The sequence below is a fragment of the Cyclopterus lumpus genome, chromosome 8 (assembly GCF_009769545.1).
Source record: "Cyclopterus lumpus isolate fCycLum1 chromosome 8, fCycLum1.pri, whole genome shotgun sequence".
Classification (NCBI taxonomy): Eukaryota; Metazoa; Chordata; class Actinopteri; order Perciformes; family Cyclopteridae; genus Cyclopterus; species Cyclopterus lumpus.
The window spans coordinates 12,446,391-12,460,965 of record NC_046973.1 but is presented as its reverse complement, the minus strand read 5'-3'; the positions used below and the strand labels follow the sequence as shown (position 1 = coordinate 12,460,965).

The 14,575-nt window shown below is 45.1% G+C and overlaps 1 protein-coding gene across 1 annotated transcript; it reads left to right on the top strand.

The window, feature by feature from the left end:
• Positions 1-7,914: 7,914 nt before the first annotated feature.
• txn2 (thioredoxin 2) lies at positions 7,915-11,546 on the top strand. Its single transcript, XM_034540204.1, has 4 exons — positions 7,915-7,976; positions 9,142-9,416; positions 10,031-10,154; positions 10,749-11,546. Exons 2-4 carry the CDS (start codon positions 9,142-9,144, stop codon positions 10,863-10,865), a joined length of 516 nt encoding a protein of 171 aa, XP_034396095.1. The 5' UTR covers positions 7,915-7,976; the 3' UTR covers positions 10,866-11,546.
• The last annotated feature ends 3,029 nt before the right edge of the window (positions 11,547-14,575 follow it).

The following is a 14,575-nucleotide window of genomic DNA, read 5'->3' as shown; positions in this document are numbered from 1 at the left end:
ATCCTCTTCCCACACAAACCGCTTCTCTCTGTCAGTGTGGGGAGGTGATGTAACGTGGCCCGTGTAAACAAGCCCAACATCAAGAGTAAAATATGTTGCTGTTTCTTCTCGTATTCGTCTTAAAGTTCCACTGGCTCATCAAAGAGCGGTGTCCTTTTCCACTTTGGTCTCTCGGTGGCTTCCATCCTAGACATAATAAACAAACATGCAGGGTTTTCCAACACACCAGAGTGGAGGCTTTCATTAGCTCTCGGCGCTGCTCGACATGTGGGAGGTTTCCCCTGCGCGGTAACCTTTACGCCCCGAAGCTGACGGCGAATTGTGTCAACTTGCAACGGTCGAAGTGACACAGGTCTGCTTTAGGAGCTCGCTGGAAAACCTCCCTGGCGCTACTATCAAAGAGCCATAGGTGATGGGGGGGAATGAGAGGGGGGAGTGGATGAAAGAGATAAAAAAAACTGTCATTGGAAACACAAGACTGGGGCTGAGGGACACATGGTGTAAACCGCATGCATGGAACCAGGGAAATATTAGGCAGTGAGAAAAATCAAAAAACAAAAACAAACAGGAAATAGATAGAACAAGAGAAGAGAGCGAGGTCGCTGGAACAAAAGCGGCTCACTTTTCACATCGGATTCTTTTCATAGCACACAGAAAAGTGTCTTTGTGTGTCCGTGAGGACAGGTGTGGAATGTTTGTTTGGCGGAGCCCCCTCGACACACCTGCAGTGACACTCCTCTTTATGCGCCACAAAAACACGCGCACACACATTATGAATATGTCTTAAATACATCTTAAAACGGCAACGCTTTGTTATGTTGTGGCAGTGTAACAGCCTGAAGCTCTCTCTTCTGTCCACTGGCGGAAATATCCCTCTGGACTCCTCCGATGAAAGGGGACAGGTGTCTTTGTGGGGAGGGGTCACACAAGAGGGGAAGGTTGTTGTAATTTGTCTTTGTCTGACTTTTATGGGAGAGCGTTGGACGGCCTTTTAGTTTCTCGTCCTAAATTTAAACTCTATGGGTCTCCTGTGTCCTAATGGTTAGGGTGCGCACCACATAAGCACAATGCCTTTAAAAGGAAAACAATGACCTCCAAAATATCTATTTCACTTCAGCCTTCCTTTGAAATGGAATGCACTTCCATGAAAAGGCAGCTGGACAAAAATATACTTTCTAAGTTTCTAAAAAAAATAACGCTCTTGCTAGTATTTTCTGACAATTTAGCTTGTACTTTGTGTTGAATGCTAATTAGCGAACATCGGCATGCTAAATGACCATGTCGTGCTAAATGACCATGTCGTGCTAAATGACCATGTCGTAGTGCTTTGTCTCCTGTGTCCTATGTTCTTTTGTCCCACTATTACCGGTATTATTATGGTGTTTATTAACGTCTTTTATGCCTCCATCCTGGCATTAGCATTGGCAGAGGCATACAGTATAGTCATAAACGTCTCATTGTTGTGTGTGCTGATGCTTTAACAACTCTGTTCTTTCTGATAATTAAATAAATAAAACATGTTTTAAAAAAGGAGACAACCAATCTGGCAAATTGAAGTAAATTATTTTTTCTTATTATTATCATAGTTATTGTCGGAATCGTTTTTCTCATTAATGTTCCGTGTATGTAGAGTATATGTGGTTGTATGAGTGTGTGTGTGTGTGTGTGTGTGTGTGTGTGTGTGTGTCCGTGCGTGCGTGTGTGTGTGTGAGTATATGTGTCGCATGGCCCGAAAGAAAGAGGGGACAGCCTGTTCCAAAACAGAAGAAATGGGAAAGAAAAACAAGCAAAGGGAGAGTGCCAGTAAGAAAGGATGAGAGAAAGGGCGCGAGGAATTTAAGTCACAAAGTTATTTTTAAACTGAGAACAGGAACTCCACTGTTGACTTCCCAAACACTGAAACACGGATTGGTTTAAGAGTAGAGCTGGGGGGAAAGGAGGACCGGAAGCGTATAAATTCAGCTGTCAGGTGTGTCATCCCATACACGTGTCTGCGTCCGCACATCCAAACACATTCCTGTCGGTGTTTGCTACATTTCATCCTCACACATTCACACTCTCATCAGGACGTGTGGCTGCGAACGTAAACTATCTAAACCTCAGTGTGCAGCTCTGCCTTTTAACATATTCAAGACCTCAAACCTCAAAGCACAGATGAGAAAGGCGTTTGTTTGAATTTCTATTTGTGCAATTCCTGTTTTCCCATGTATTTATATACACACACATATATATATATATATGCAGTGTATATATATATATATATATATATATATATATATATATATATATAGAGAGAGAGAGAGAGAGAGAGAGAGAGAGAGAGAGAGAGAGAGAGAGTTAGATATAGATATATATTGCATTTGCCCTATAATCAAGACATGATGTACATAAGGAACCCAAATCTCAGGATATCACAATTACAGGCCAGTGGTAAGCCTCGACAGAAATGGAGGCGTCACATTTAAAGAAAAGATGACCAGCAAAAGGAAGTGAGGAGACTCATAAAATTGCTGTGGATACTGTTCCACAATAATTGAGATAAACATGAGGTTTATCAACTGTAATGTTCTATCTTCTTGGCTCAAACTGCACAACAACAGGCTTTAAGCTGTGTTCTTTTCCACCACCGGGAAGTTATCATTAATTAAAGGTGCCTGGGTTTATGGGGAGTGAGCTGGGATAAAACTTCACACACAAAGGTGGTGGTTGGTAGTGCCCTCCCCCCCCCCCCCCCCCCCCCCCCCCCAACCAGGGAGGGCATTCTGTAAAGGCAAAAGAACACACGCCCTGCCACTCATGCATGCTTTGTCCCGTTGCCTCGGCTTCGTCAATGGCTGTTGTATTCCCAACTCTTGCATCTTGCAGCCAAGGTTGGAGCGATCAGGTGCAGCGGTTACGACGACCCCAGGAGGTCACCATCTGTTTGGAGGCGCGCAGTACAGTTTGCCCTGCGTTACAGAGTATGGCTTCCTCTCTACCTTTAGCCGGGGATCAGGGCCTTCTGTGATTAGCAAGGTCAGTCTTAGCATGCACGCCGGGCCCTGATGGGGTCAAAGGAAACTGGGTCACCTGTACCTGTTCGTCAGTGGATATGCTGATGCTGCCCATCCCGCCAAGCACCACAGGCAAGGTCACGCCCTCCCCTCTGGATCCCCCCACAACCCCCCCACCGCTGCCTCCGTCCGCGTCTTCGCCCTCCCCTCACCTCCGAGGTGTCACAGAGAGCGCCCTTGTTCTCGCCCTCTCCTCCTTTCCACCGGGACCCCTCAAAAATCCCAGATATCCCTGCAATTTCCGGTGCAATGTTTATTTGGCGGAAAGAGGGCTGGGGGGGGCGGGCAGGCCTTGAAAAAAGAGCCTCACTCACAAACAGTTTGGGCTGCGTTCAAGGGTAAACATGTGCGGGAGGGGTACGCAAGGGCAAGCGGTAAGGAGGACTGAGGCCGGTGTGTTCTGGTCCTGACACACAGATCCCACCTCAGCAGGAACACAGAGCACCGCTCTGTTCAGGCCCCAACGGCCACAGTCTAATAAACATCCCCCCTCTGCCTCCTGTCTGTTACAGGCACAGCGCCCTCTGCAGGAAAGATGAGGTTATGCACAGAAATAACAGTATAACAAACACTTGGAGCTTGAAATAAACATCTCTCTCAATGCCGTAATTACTTAAAAGTGTCTAGAACAAAGGTTCCCAACAAACATTATTTTTTGCCTTTTCACAATTAGGCTAATTTTAAGCTAACTAGCTAGCTAACTATTTCTTCTTAACTGTTTATTCATTGCATTTAAGGTATCTCAAATGTCTATCTATTTATTTTGTGCTAACTTCTTCAACTAATTCTAGATTGCTTTCAACTATACAGCTATTTATTTAAGCCTTTTGACAACGTATACATTTTCGACTGTTTATCTAAAATGGGTTAGCCATTACTTTTAGCTAACAAAAATGTGCAGGCTACTCGCTATAAGAGCTACCTAAAATGTTTTTGACCTTTTGATGATCAAATTATGCAGGCTAATCATTAGCATAGCCATTTAAAATGTGTATCGCATTTAGCTAACGAAATAGGGTAGGCTATTCATTAGACTAGTGGTCTTAAATGTGTAGGCTCTCTCTGTTACGTTTGCTAATGTACATGCGTCCATTTATCCAATATTTTTAGCTAATTAGGGTCAGAGTGACTGACGAAGTCAGTCCGAGAGGACCCTATTGAAATTGCTTCGTCTACATTGGGAGCATTTCTGGGGCACGTAGACATTTTTAAAACTAACCATATTTGCCACGCTTGTCAGGCTTGGTGAAAATAGCCATCTGATCAAGGAGTCAAATTTTGCAATTCATAGTTGCTCTCTAGCGCCCCCTCCAATTTTGACCGGCGACGCCCCTCACCCAGAATGTCCGATTGACTTGAAATTTTTCAGACATGTTCACTTACTTTCTGCCATTTTGATTTTTGTGAAAAACACCTAATTGACTTTCTTAACTACATGCTTTGTCTAAATCAACAAAACCTGATATCAATCAAATCATTGAAGCCAGATGACCTAGAATATGTCAACCGTTTATTTATATCTCATTGTGGTAAGGATCTATGGCCCAATGAACATCTTAGGGGCTTGTCTTGTTTTTCAATGCTCATAGCGTCAACACTATTGGGACTAATCACTTTCAAACATTTTTCCTAAGTACACATGGCATGCCTTAACTTGCAAAAAAAATATTGTGCGATTTGAAGACTAGGGGGCGCTACAATAATTCGCCAGAGTTGCCCGTTTTTTCGCGTTTTTAGCTTGTTTTTGCCACTTTTTGCCGTTATACATTTAACGTTATCTCCCACAAAAAAATTCCGATCGACTTCAATCTTCTTTCTAGGATGATCAAAAGGCCTTGAGCATGATTATTCTGCAAGTTTCTGTTTTTTGTTATGCTAGAGACTGTTGCTTTAACTAAACCAATCTTTCCAAAAGTAATCATGCATGATGCCAGTCAAGCCCTGAACACATTTCCAAGAAGAAACTTTTGAAAATGTCATAGAAACACCAACTAAAAAAAATAAAATGGCAAGTTTTAGACCAGAATATATATATAATATATATATGAAATATATATATACATTATATTATATATATAATTAAAGTTGTTTTTACCTTTAATTTACATGATGGGGTCTAGACTTCACGTAGAGACACGTGATGCATGTATCTGTTCACATTCTCAAAGCGCCCCTGCTGGCCAAAACAAATAAGCCTAAAAATGCATCAGATTCACATGAAAATTACACAACATGGTCTACACTTCACATAGAGACACATGGTGCATGTATTTGTTCACATTCTCAAAGTGCCACCTAGTGGCTCAAATGGACTTGCTCAAATCTGCATCAAACTTGTCATGCTTGTTACAAGTCACGGCCTGAGGATATTGACAAGCTTATTTTCACTCGCGGTCGACGCGCCACCTACTGGCAAAAGAATATCGGGGTTACAAGACAAACGGTAAAAGTACGACCGGCGGCCCCGCGTTCTCGGCCGAGCGGGTCGGCGTCCCGCCGGCGCCCCCGACTGGTGCGGGTGAGCGAGGACCCGTTCATTGCTGCTCGCAGCTTTAATTGTTTTTGACTTTGCTTTGCTCACTTGTAAATTAATTATATATTCTGAGTCAATTGCAACACATGATGTACAGGTGTTACAACTGACTCCATAATGTTATATGTAGTTTTAAATAGAATCCTGACTCTGGCTACTGCAGAGGTGCAAGTAACCTTGGATGGTATTCTCTGCACATGGGCCAATGCAAACTTGTTAGGTTGTTTTCCCCCTGTATGGAAAATGTTAACGTTTCAAAGTTTTAAAAATATGTTGGAGTAAAAAAAGAAAAAAAACATAACATCATAATGCAGAAACAAAAACTCCACAAAACCTTAACATGGGCGGGGGGGGGGGGAGTTCTCAGGGAGCAGGACAGGCACGTGCAGGAGGGAGCCCGACTGACTGAGGGGAGGTAGGAAATGGGGGCGCCGGTCTCGCCTGAGGCTCGCTGCTGTCTCTTGCTCTCTGCTCACCCTGCTGCGTCTGGACGCAAATAGCCCCCGCTGGGAAGGGACAGAATCCTCCACTTCGCTGCCTTATGCCCAGACTTTGTAACCAATCACATAACCTGGCATCTTCCTCTTTCTCGCTGAGTGACGGCACTTCATATTTCAGTTTGCCTCCGCAGTCCACCTTGAAGCTCCTTTTTCTCCCCTTTTGTTGCTGCTTCTCTTTGATCCCAGGATCCTCTGATGTCGGTGGCGGAGTCACCCATCTGCCCTTCCGGCCTCTGTTTCTGCCAGTGGCTCTTGCAGGCGGACAGAGGTGAGAAAACAGCTGTGTCTCCTGCTGCTCGCTTTGCACCTGAGTGCTCGCTGACACTGTAGATCGCGTGGAGGCAACAACCCCTGACCTAAACACAGCTCCCGTGTGAAGATCTGAGTCCACTTCAGGCTGAGGGGCATTCAACACTGTGCTGGACTTAAGATCCTCTGAGAGTGGACGCACAATCGTATCAGCGTGGTTGCCCGTCTGGATGTCCGTAAAGGTGCGTGCATCCGAAGCTTTGATAGGGTGTGCGTCTGCGGGCAGCACCGCTCTGGACCTGCAAAAAATAGAGCGGAGTCGTCGGTGTGGAGGCAGACCGGCAGAGAGGCCAGGCGAAACAGCGGAGAAGGCCGAAGGACGAGAGACGGTCTCGAAATTCCAACTTTTGTCTCAACGCTTTTACGCATTCTGTTCAAAAGCGTTCAGATCAAAAGTGAGGGTGATCAAAAAGACCTTCCGCTCTCCAAACGAAGGGGGTTTAGTTTGTGCAGTGACACAATGTGCCGCAAAGAAAAACAACAACAGCAGTTGTAATGGAGTAGTAACTTCTTATAAAACCCCAAAAGTGTTGGATTACATAAGCAAGATATAATTTGAGAGTTGTTTTTACATGAAGCTACTGGTTAGTGTAGCATAAGACAAGGGAAAACCCCTAGCCTGGCTCTCTCTGAGGGTCACAAAATCTGCCCCCAACACTTTCACGGTGGGCAAGAAAGATTGTGGCAGACCACTCTCACCCTGGACACAAGGTGCTTCCCTCTGGCAGGACGCTGCGGTCCATCAGGACCAAGACCTCACGCCACAAGAACAGTTTCTTTCCAGCTGGAGTCGGGTTCATCAACAAAGACCAGGACCCCCACTGACTGACTCTGATCCTCACATCCCCAGGACAATTTCAAACACACTTGCACATCTTTTCTTTTCTTATTGAAAATACACTTGCCACTTTTATTTCAAAAATATATACTTGTTTTAAAGTACAGTTATCTGTTTTGTTATTCACCATATTTATGTTTATTGTTGTTATTATTTTATTGTTATGCAACTTTGACCGGGTCAAATTCCTTGTATGTTCAACGAGGCTTAAACACTTCTGATTCTGATCTGAAGTACATGAAAATGATCAAGTACAAGTACTTTAAAAAATGTTTTCACAGCACCTGAATAAATGGGCTTGATTACTTTTCCACACTGAGAAAATAAATACTACTTGTAAAGTGTCTTCAAAGATGTATTTGCCCCCGATTGCGTCTTCCGTATTCCAAAATATGTGTATTGTGGGGATTCAGGTGGGGTTCAGATAAAACCAGGAAGATAATGATAAAATAATATCATGATGTTTCACAAACAGCACAACGTAAGCTACGATAATTAGTAAGCCGTTTTCAAATGGACCAAACACAACTCACACAATAGTAAAAATATCAAGTATCATATTCATAATTTGCCTTAAACAAACGGCCATGTGCTTCTCTGGGTGGCCATGCGATGGCGCTACTCGCGGTGCTGCAGCCCGAAGAGGCAATAAAAAGCCTCTTTTCTTTCTCATCTGCGGAACCGAAGGCGGAAGTACTTCAGTGGTCAGCCAAGGCCGAGCTCAACGCCAGCGAAGCAGCAAGGTAACCACGGGAAACGCTCCGTATGGCTGTTATTCGCGTATGCCGGTTGGGACTGTCGGGTTTTGAGCTGCCGAGCTGTCCGGTTTGAGTGTTTGTGCGTCTCGCAGCGCGAGGAGGCGACGGCGAGGTTAGGAGGTTAGGAGGGGAGGAGATGAGGGGAGGAGAGGGCAAAGTCATACGTAACATAGGTTAACATAATGGAGACAACGAGCCGCCGGTAGATACGAAGCGAGCGCTACAAGCCGCGAATACACAGCTATTTGTCTTTATTTTAATTTAGTTAATATAAGTACACATTGAGTGTTTTATTTTTATAGCTCGGCTGTGTGTCCTCCCCTTGTTGCGTGAGTGTTATACGAGTTGTAACAACATGGCTGTGTCAGAAGAGACTTAACGAGCTGTGATGTGTTAACCTCACTTACAGACTGACACGTTGTGTTATAAAGTTAACTTTAAGCGCCTGAACGAGGAACGTTCTCACGAGCCACAGACGTGTTACTGAAACATCAAGGGACCAGAGCTCCGGAGAGCCAGTACAGTATCTCAGTCCCCGTTACAGTAATGGAGGAGGACAATGAAGAACATTTATCTGCAACAAGTCTGATAATCATCCATTAATTGCTTGTCATTTTTTTTATTACTTGGCATTTGGAAAATTATTCACAATACTAACACACTTAATACATTATTAATCAATAAGGTGTTTCGTCCGTCCATCAGCCCAAAACTTCCAAAGATATTACATTATACCATTTTAGCAACAATTCCCATCTGACAAGCTGGAACCAGTGAATTTCTGTCATTTTTGCTTATCAAGTAACCTCAATTATTAAGCATCGATTTAATGACATTATTATAGTTGTTGTTGTTCTGTCAAGCATGTAGCGATGCACAGGCCCACGTGGGCTTACATGTCACTAAAAGTCAGTGTTGTGTATACATGTTTAATAAAACAAAATGCATCTCACCATAAGTTTCTCTCTGAAATATAGCATTTGTGTTTTTTCTCAAATGTCCATTTCTGACCCCATACCGTGACATATTCATGCAGATGGGCTGTGAGCATGCCAGCCTCGCTTCTTCTCAAGCCGGCCTCAAATCACAACAAACTCTTATTGACTAACATCCTCCTTCTTTTCTTTTACTCCTGACGTCTCTCACGCAGATGGCTCACAGGCTGCTTGTGCGCAGAATTTGGACGCTCTCTGCGAAAGACATCCGCTGCCTCCCAGCATCCGCCGCCGCCGCCTCTTCTTTTTCCACCTCTATCCTGCAGTTCGCCACAACCCGGGCGTCCTTCCTCTCGCCCTCGCACGCTCTGCCTTGCTCCCTCCCTCACACCTCCCTTCGGGGAGTCTCCTTCAACGTTCAGGACCATGAGGACTTCACGGTCAGGGTGATCAACAGCGAGCTGCCCGTGCTCGTTGACTTCCATGCACAGTGAGTAGCGTGGGGATGGCTGGTTGTAGGACACAGTTACACTATACAAAGCTGTATATATCCAAAAGGTATACGCACTAAATTAAAGAGATTGAATTCCAACAGGGGAATCAGGGCTTGTTTTCTGGCTGCCCTGCTTCTTTAAATGACTTGAGGGGTCACATAGTGTTCTAAAATAGACACACGTATAAATAACTAATCATGTGAGGTTGCACAACACCACGATATATACTCTTGTCCAATAGAGAGGTTTCTTGATCCAGACAGTCTGGGTGCTTGCTACATCAACTCGGATTAGGAGTCCTGTGTAGATAATGCACATCGTTGTAAAAAACATCAATACTAACCATTTAGAGCCCAACAGAAATGACAGAAAGTCTTATTGACAGCCCAATGGTGCGTCGCTTTATATGTTGCTGCCGCAAGGAATTGTGGGGCCGCATTACCTTCTTCGTAGCTGATTGGTTCTGAGGTTAAATGAACTGTCGGGTGCATTTTACCTGGTTTGCGCCGTGTTTTTAACATTTCAAGTAGCTCATCGTGCCTCACTCAAGGTGGCTGTACTTAAAACTCATTACTTTTGCCTTATGTCTGCGTATTTTTTGGTTCTTCAGGTGGTGCGGTCCCTGTAAGATCCTCGGTCCGAGGTTGGAGAAGGCCGTTGCGAAACAGAAAGGCCGCGTTGCCATGGCAAAGGTCGACATAGACGATCACACAGACCTGGCCATCGAGTACGGGGTGAGACTCGCTGCAGTTCTGTAGCGTGTTTTATCTATCTATCTATCTATCTATCTATCTATCTATCTATCTATCTATCGATCGATCGATCGATCGATCGGGGCTGCAGTGGCTAGCACTGTCGCCTCACAGCAAGAGGGCCGCGGGTTCAATTCCCGGTCGGAGCGGTCCTTCTGTGTGGAGTTTGCATGTTCTCCCCGTGGCAGCGTGGGTTCTCTCCGGGCTCTCCGGCTTCCTCCCACAGTCCAAAGACATGCTGCAGGTTAATTGATCTCTAAATTGCCCATAGGTGTGAATGTGAGAGTGAATGGTTGTATGTCCCTACATGTGCCCTCGATGGACTGGCGGCCTGTCCAGGGTGTCCCCTGCCTTCGCCCTATGTCAGCTGGGATAGGCTCCAGCGCCCCCGCGACCCTAATGAGGATAAGCGGTATTGAAAATGGATGGATGGATATATATATATATATATATAACAAATCTTTTTATAGACATTTTTAAATATAATTTCTACTTCTAAGAATGTTATTGCCGATACTTTCGAATGCTGTTTAAACTTGGAAGAATTGCTGTTAACACATGAACAACTGTTCGCAGGTGTCTGCCGTGCCGACAGTGATCGCCATACGGGGAGGGGACGTCGTTGACCGCTTTGTGGGGATCAAAGATGACGACGAGCTGGACTCATTTGTCGGGAAGGTCATCGGACAATAGCCTAACCCTGCCATTCACCGCCGTCATGGTGCAGTTGTGTGTGGCGATTACAACTGCCATCGCCGGCCTGTTAAAAAACCTGCCACAATCTTAGGTGGCAAACACTCAAATGCTCACACCCATCCCTAGACCAACTGTTCCGGCTTTGCATCAATGCTTCCGTCTCTGTCTCCTATTCATTTTTTGTCTAGAGATGGGCGTGTGCTTCCATTTGTTTGTTTTTTTTGCAGCGTTTTCTATTTCTCTACAGTAATGTGACTTCTCTCCTCACAAGAGCAGCCGGGCTCTTCATACGCATATATGTTCAAAAGATTAAAAGTCAGCAGAATGGAAATCACGCCACTGCACGTGTACTGTAAAACATGAGGGACGAACGTTTTTAGTTTTAGCGGGCGGAAAGGGTTCAACTTAAAAAGCTGACCATACTGAATGAGGCTAGTGAGTGTTAACCTGTAGTTCCTGTGTTTGTCCACACGGTGGTGGCGTTTCTCTTAGCATGGCGAAAGCCACACATGGGTCGTTTTACACCAGTCTGCCTAAATGATGTGAGAGGAAGGTGTGTGTGTGTGTGTCTTGACTAAGGTCAAGTGGGAATTGCAAATACAAGTTTGGTTTGGTTTATTAATCAAATGAACTCTATGTACTGGGAACAAGTGAAGTAATAAAGGAGTCAGAAGATGTTCTTGTAGTTTAATTGTGTTTTGGACAACAAAAAAACTCAAACCAGATGGTCGTAGCTCTTGTCACAAATAATAGTGATGCACACAACTAGTACACAACTAATGTAATAGTTGTGTACTTTCCTTTTGTTTTTACTAGGTTCACTGATTGGGAGCTAAAGTATCCCTCAATTATTCTCTGTGATTTAGACATCGGTGTCTTCTCGCTTGTTGACGCAACCCCTCATCGGTGACACTGATGCGCCCACACATGCCACCCACCACTTATAAACCCTTTTAAATGACCTCCTTTCTTCCCCCACCTTCAAATGGATAGTCTCTCTAATCCTGAATCTATAATGCCTCCAGTCTCGCACCAAGATCAAAACATCCTCCATAAGGATCGATGGCAGATGGACTGACCCCGTTTGACCTCTTTATTTCCGTTTTTTGTCTCCCACCAGTCCAAACCATTAGACTGTACATAAGTCTAGGGTCTGGGCCAAAATGCCTTGTGGTGGTTGCTATGGTTCCCAATTATAAAAACAAAAAGTGATAAGTTGGCGTTATCACTTTGTCAACAGTGGAATAGTAGGCATGCAAAGTCCTCTATGCAAGATAAATTAAATAATTTCCCAACCAGGAAGTGCTGCTCCACTCACCTTGTGCGAGGACTCCCATAAGCCCTTGCGCTTTAATCGGAGACCACCGATTAGAGGCCCTACTTTTCGTGTCATTGCCGGCTCAAACACCTGCAGCCCCCACTTCTCTCCCACGACTCGCTAACAGACCTGTCACTCCGCAGAGGGGGGGCTCCACTCTGATGTATTGTTGTAACACCTCCCTTTGACGGGTCTCGGATTGGATCATTACTGATAATGTGTTCAAGCACATTAAAAAAAGGTGGGGGGGGGGGTTCACTGACATAACGTAATCAGTTGATCCAGCCGTACGCACGCGTGTGTTGTGTGCTGGATGAAATGCATTCCTGCGTGGTTTGGAGATGTCGTGATGGCATCTTTCTTTTGTTAACGTTCACTACTCATCCTCTTCTGTCTGAGCGAGAGAGAGGTGACTGAGTAGACGAGCTCCAAAAGTTGGACGTAACCCTACACCTCTTCCGCCAGAAACCATAGACCACACCTCCCGCCTCGCGCGCTCTCTCTCTTGCTCGCTCAACCACTCTTGTGACCATATAAGGCAAAAAAAAGACTTGAGGGAAGGTATCGAGCTGCTGAACAAACAGGCCGAGAAGCAGACTTTCATTTTTATTCTACTAACTCTATCCCGCCTAAAACTGTTTCTGCGTGTTTGTTTGAAATTAAATCACTCTCTAAATATATTTTGCAGTGTGTGGGTGTGTGTGTGGGAGAGCGAGAGACTCAGCAACAACAACACCACCACCCAGATCTGGCATGGCCTGAGAGCAATCTGTGTTTATAGCAAATTCATAGCTGTATTTATATTGTAAACACATGTTGCCCTTTCTGCTGCAGACCCAAACAGGAAAAGCTGTCCCTGTTGCAACACACACACATGGCTTACAACACCGGACCAATATCTAATATTGGCTGCATTAGAGATGCTGTCAAATATGCCTGGCTTGTAATTTAGCAAATGCTGTAGTTTTGCTTTTTTTAACTCCACATTCCTGAGTGCGTTCCTGTGGGCTGATTACTGAGGAAATGAGGAGGATGGAGGTGCTGGACACAGAGAGGGGGGGGGGGGGATAATGTCCCGTTATCTCAACAACTGGATGTGCTCTTGATTGTTCTTTGTGGTGACACACACACACACGCACACACACACACACTTTGTACGTGCCTGGGAAGTGATGTATTGAACAAACAAAAAAACACAAGGCCTCCGTCCGGTAAGAGTTTACAGTCGGAGGAACTGGGTCAGAGCGAGGGGAAGCGTTAAACAACCTCCTTACACTCAGGTTTGACACAGATCTGGGCTACTGATACCACACATGTCATGCATGAGGGCACACACACACAGACACACGCAGCTACACAGCAAGAGTGGTCGGCGACTTGACCATGCCACCCTTTAAGCGTGCAGCAGCTGAATAGGTGCTTTTCTTTCTGACTGAGTAATATAATGGCTTCACACACCCTGAATTACAGACACACCCTGCTGCTATTACCACCGACTGAAGGAAAGAGAGAGACTAGGTCACAGTGAAAAGCAGAGAAGGAGGGGAGATGGTGAGGTCAGAAGTGTCCATATTTGGTAAAACATGCCCGCGGTTCAAAGCCCACATTTTTCTCTTTCTGCGCTTGTGTCTCCTGCCATCGTTGAGTATTTTATGTACTTTTATTTTTATTTTTCCAGCACAGCGTTTTTTGTTACACGTGAACATTTTTCTTTTTTTATGTTTTAGAAATTTGTTTATTTGAAGTCCCCCTCTCTTTTTCCTCCCTTCTTCTCGCTAGGCATCTGGTCCCGCTCAAGTAACGGGTGCCGGGCCGGGGTGGGGTGGGGGGGTGACCTTTCACCTCCCCCGCTGAAAATGTTGGATATTTCCCATCCATCCCGGAGAAGAGAGAGCGAGAGTGCGAAATTTATTAAGCTTTTCCAAAGGCAGGCGCGCCGCCGAGTGTTCGACGGCTTGGCTCCGCGTGCACGTGATGCCCAGCTGCTCAACGTGGAGGAAAACACGCACAGGGCGCATTCCTTTCGTAATGACACTCGGTGGACGTAAATCACACAATTTTCCTATGTTTGCCGACTGGATGCCGGCCATACCTGAGCCCCTGTCATGATATGACTTCTCTGGGTCAAGTGTTGCCCTTTGTGTTGCTGTGCTATTTGATTTGATGGTCAAAGGCTGTTATATATCCGTGGACATCCAGAGCAGCAGTATCTGTTTCTTGATTCTTGGGTCGCCTTCTAAAGGAGAGACGAAACATAAAGAGGTCAAGAGTGAAATGACCTTTACATGTTTATTTCCTGTTAGCTCATGTCATTCACATACACTGCAACCAGAAATAAACTGGGACAATAATGTTTACACTTAAAAACAGTGAAACGGTCTATATATTC